At 55.2% G+C, this 4389-nt stretch overlaps 2 protein-coding genes across 2 annotated transcripts in view; one reads left to right on the forward strand and one right to left on the reverse strand.

Annotated features, from left to right (window-relative positions):
- Positions 1-29: 29 nt before the first annotated feature.
- Positions 30-1504, reverse strand: MONBRDRAFT_35113 (uncharacterized protein; the record flags this gene model as incomplete). Its single annotated transcript, XM_001745052.1, has 6 exons — positions 30-422; positions 570-688; positions 780-870; positions 1167-1210; positions 1281-1336; positions 1437-1504. 6 exons carry the CDS (start codon positions 1502-1504, stop codon positions 189-191), a joined length of 612 nt encoding a protein of 203 aa, XP_001745104.1. The 3' UTR covers positions 30-188.
- A 1247-nt stretch (positions 1505-2751) lies between these two features.
- The window catches only part of MONBRDRAFT_24691 (uncharacterized protein), a gene marked incomplete at both ends in the record, with an annotated part of 5500 nt that continues 3862 nt past the window's right edge, over positions 2752-4389 (forward strand). The window contains 6 exons of the mRNA XM_001744879.1: positions 2752-2804; positions 2912-3067; positions 3197-3293; positions 3398-3437; positions 3559-3889; positions 4001-4037. Of these exons, the coding sequence (XP_001744931.1) occupies positions 2752-2804; positions 2912-3067; positions 3197-3293; positions 3398-3437; positions 3559-3889; positions 4001-4037 (714 nt within the window). The remainder of the gene's footprint in view (positions 2805-2911; positions 3068-3196; positions 3294-3397; positions 3438-3558; positions 3890-4000; positions 4038-4389) is intronic.

The following is a 4389-nucleotide window of genomic DNA, read 5'->3' on the forward strand; positions in this document are numbered from 1 at the left end:
GGGGGGGGGGGGGGGGGGTCAGTCAATCCCACAAAACTTTACAACGTCGAGTTGTTGGCTACCACAAGGGGATCACACAATACATCCACAGTCAACACCGGTATCTACTCAGGAGAGGCTGCTTGGCGCCGCGCACCTCCTCTTTCCTCCGCACAAGTGTGCAAGGGTGCAAGGGTGCAAGAGCTTTTTTAGAGGACAGAGCAAGCGCTGCAGGGGTCATCGGTGGCACCACCTTTGCCACCACGGATGTCTAGGCCCTTGACGGCCTCCTTGTTCCAGAGCTCGGGGGTGTCCAACACCTTCTGAGCCAGCTCCTCAAAGGCCTGCTGCACGCCGGCTTTGGTCTTGGCACTGCATTCGATAAACATCATCTGCTTGTCCCGTGCAAAGTCGCGCCCCACTTCCGTTGATACTCGACGTTCCTAACAGACCAGAACATCAAGCAGGATATGAGGCAGCATGTGGGGAGCAAAAAGGCTTGATTGAACCGACGATGGGAAACATGAAACATATTTTGAGGCACTTGGTATGTCAAAAGTCGAGTGTAGTTGCAACAGTCATGCACAAACCAGGTCGATCTTGTTGGCAATCAAAAGTTTGACAATCTTCTTCTCCGGACAGTAAACGTTGACCTCGTTGAGCCACATGTCAATGTGCTCAAAGGTCTCCGGGCGCGACACATCGTACACTGCGGCCGGCCCCAAGCGTGAGTCAACGCTGCCCAAAACACACGCTCAACCCCTGGTCTCCGCTCCTCAATGGAGCTGCATGCAACATACAGAGGATGACGGCATGTGCGCCACGGTAGTAGCTGGCTGTCAAGGTGCGGAAGCGTTCTTGGCCCGCCGTGTCCCACAGCGTCAAGTTCACCTGAGGCCGAAACAGCCATAGTTTCACGAGGGTGAGGTCACCATCGATAAGCAGACAAACACTTGAGAGGAGCGGCGTTGGATCGCAAAGAGGCCGGGGGGCAACTCTGACACGCGCATGCGCCAACACGACAGTCGCAGGAAGAGCAAAACCGAAGAGAAGCAGGAGGCAGACTCGGAGAGCGGCGGCATCAGTAGACAAAAACGACAAAGCACACGCGCGGGGCAGGGCAGAGAAGATCAGGCAGGGAGAAGGGAGAGCCGCCTAGACACGGGCGGGCGGGATCAAGGCCAAACCTTGTTGCCATCAAGCATCAAGCTCTTTTGCTTAAAGTCAACACCTGCGGGTAGCATCGTGGGCATGAGCGAGTGTGTCCTCACGTACAGTGAGGTCGAGCGCCATGTACGCACCGATGGTGGGGCCAATGCTCTCATCAAAGGTGCCCTCAGTAAAGGCCATGAGCAAGCTGCCGGCCCCTCAAATCGCACATTAGCATGAGCAGGCGGGAGTCTCAGCTCGGCCACGGACGCGCGGCGTGAGCGTGTGAGAGAGGAGGCGAGGCAGACCTGGATTTGCCACAGTTGCTATCACCGATGATCAACACCTTGAAGGTGGCAACAGCTTCGTCCGCCATGATGCCAGGTAAATCACGACTCCCAGATCTGTAGAAACGATAGGACGTGTGAGCTTCAAAGAAGATTGGGATGGTTGGTATGTATGTATGTATGTGTGTGTGTGTGTGTGTGTGTGTGTGTGTGGGCTGCCTAAAGCTTGTCGACCAAACAGAAACGCCCTCAGCTACACAGAAGCACAATCGAGGCGAAGGCGCAGGGGCGAGTGGGGCGGAGAGAAGGAAGAAGAGGCCAGGTGTCTCATCGTCCACGGCCTCCAAGACGAACGCGCACCCACCCGTCGTCGTCGTCGTCGTCGTCGTCGTCGTTCTTGCTGCTGTTTTCCAGCACAAATTGAACAACACCCCTCGGACGTATACTATCAAGTTCACAAAGAGCGAAAGCAGTCAGGTAGGTGACGTAGCGTGCTCATTCTCGTATCATCATGTTACACACCTGTTCAAAACACTAGTTGTTTAGCTTATTTCAGAGAAGAGAGAGAGAGAGAGAGAGAGAGACACACACACACACACAAGAGAGAGAGAGAGAGAGAGAGAGAGAGAGAGACACACACACACACACGCGGCGACTGGATTTTTCTTGTGTTTCACTCGTCGGGTCGCCGCCAGTTGGTCGCTGTGACCGTGGTTGGTTGCCTCTTGGTCTCGGGACTCAGAGGCTACTGTCATTGCATTTGTGAGGGCAGTGGAAAGGCCTGCCCTGTCTCTTCTCTTAGGCATAAGGCAAGCCGGGCCGATCCGATTTGACGGGGTGGCTGGCTGTCTCGTTGTCACCTTCATCCAGGGCGTGAGCATCACATTACGCCCACAGAAGAGAGCGCGACCGCGAGAGGGTATTCGAACCAACGCTCCCGCCGACGCCTGGAGGCCTTGCTTGTGGTGAGTCCGATGATGCATTGTGGCATCGTGTCATTTTGTGCTATCCATCTCCTCCATTCTCGGACGAGGCGCCATGTGAGAAGGGACAACATTGATGACCACAAGCAGTGTCCAACACCCTCGACGCAGCGCTCGCAGTCTTTTCTTTCGACTGTAGTCCGAGGCGTCATCCGTGTGTGCGGGCAGCCAAACACCTCACCTCTCATGACATGGCATGCATACTGTCTCTCCGTCCCGTCTCATTTGTTTGCTCTGCCTTGTACCCTTGCACCCCACGTTGCTGACTAGATTTACCACATCACCGCGCCCCACCTTTCCCCCACCCGCTCGCACTGCGCTCATGTGCGGTCGAGCTAGTCAGACCAGCAATCATGGGGAAGAAAGGCCGGGGCAAGAAAACCCGAAAGGGGTCCAAGCCCAAGGGGTATGCGCCTGTTGTGGGCATGCATGCATTTCCTCGTCCTGCCGTGCCGCGTCACATCCATCTCGCCTCTCCGTGTCTCACCCCTCGTGCCCCCTTGCTCTCGATAGCCACACGGCCGCTGGCGTTGCTGAGCCCACAGCCACACATCAACATGCGCCTCCAAACGCGTGGCTTCCGTCTCTGCTCAATATTGATCTGGAACAGCAGCTGCCCAAGCTGCTCGATCCCGTCTTGCTCTCGGCCATGCACGAGAACCCGGCCAAGTACGATCCTCACACACTTTTGGTGCAATGCATGTTTTGGCCGTGCCTAGGCTAAGCATGGCACACATTGGATCCAACTCTCCTCACCCGTGTCGGCTTGACTTGGCGGTTTTGGGCGTTGTTGTGCAGATACCTCAATAGTATACCCCGACAGGTCGAGGTTGTGCAAGTGCCTGTGCGCGACATTCATCGCCTGCTTCTAGAGGCGGCAGGCATCTCACATGAGGTTTGCTCATTGTCTCGCGTCGCCTCTCACCTCCTTTCCATGCCCGTGGATGCATTCTCACCCACTGTGTCCGTGTGCGCCCATCTATACTTTCGACTCTTCAGACCTATGAACGGGCACTCCTCGACTCGGCTGAAGCCGAAGGTGCGCACACGACAATCTGTGCCCATCTTGTGCTTCTCGGTTCTTCAAATCAGTGTGGTCTTTCAAAGCGTGTTGCTTTCTCTCACTCTCACTCTCCCACAACCACTGTTCGGTTTGATAGATTCTTTGCGTGACATGGTGCAAGCCGTGGCACAACAAATACAAGACGGTGGTGCGGACCACTCGGGGCCTGCCGTAGACCCTTTGGCCGCAGCAACAGCATCAGCATCTGCAGCCATGGGCACAAGCTCTGCCTCGAGTGTTGCTCCAGATGCGGCCACTGCAGCCACTGCTGCTGATGTTGTGGAGGCTGACGCTTCCAGCACGGGCGTTGACAAGAGCACGCATATCACCGCATCCCACGTGTTGAACCTCCCCTCCATGGATTCGTTGACCTTGTCGGAACCCTTGTCCGAATTGCGAAAACGCAGCCACACGTTGGATCCACCAGAGTAAGACTCCAGTGGAGTTGGGCAAACAGCATAGTTGTGGTACACGCTTGTGCTTGGCGCTTACTCATACCACATTCTTGCTGCTCTCCTCGTTCTGAATCCGCATCGCAGTGACGTCCTCGAACAGTTGGACGAGCCTTACGCTCCGGTACGTTCTGGTCGCTTTGGTGCTTTGGTCGCGCTAAAGTCGGAAAAAACCCCCCAAAAACAAGAAAAGAAAAACAAACAACAATAACAGAAAAGCAGAAGAAAAAAAAACGGCAGAAGGAACTCACCATGTTGCTTTCCCCCACCCCCTTTAATATCCTGCTATCATTTGATTGATTGGTGTCATGTCTGTATCGCTCTGTGCGTTTCCACTGTTTCTACCTCAGTCGGCTCGTGCAGAGGAATGCCTCCGGTATGTCCTTGCTCTGATGTTCAAGACCATGACCTCTAGACTAGCTGGGATAGAGTGGGCTCGTGCCTCTTCCATGCGCCCTCTTTCACGCACAATCGTC

Source organism: Monosiga brevicollis, genomic scaffold (genome assembly GCF_000002865.3).
Source record: "Monosiga brevicollis MX1 MONBRscaffold_7 genomic scaffold, whole genome shotgun sequence".
Classification (NCBI taxonomy): domain Eukaryota; class Choanoflagellata; order Craspedida; family Salpingoecidae; genus Monosiga; species Monosiga brevicollis.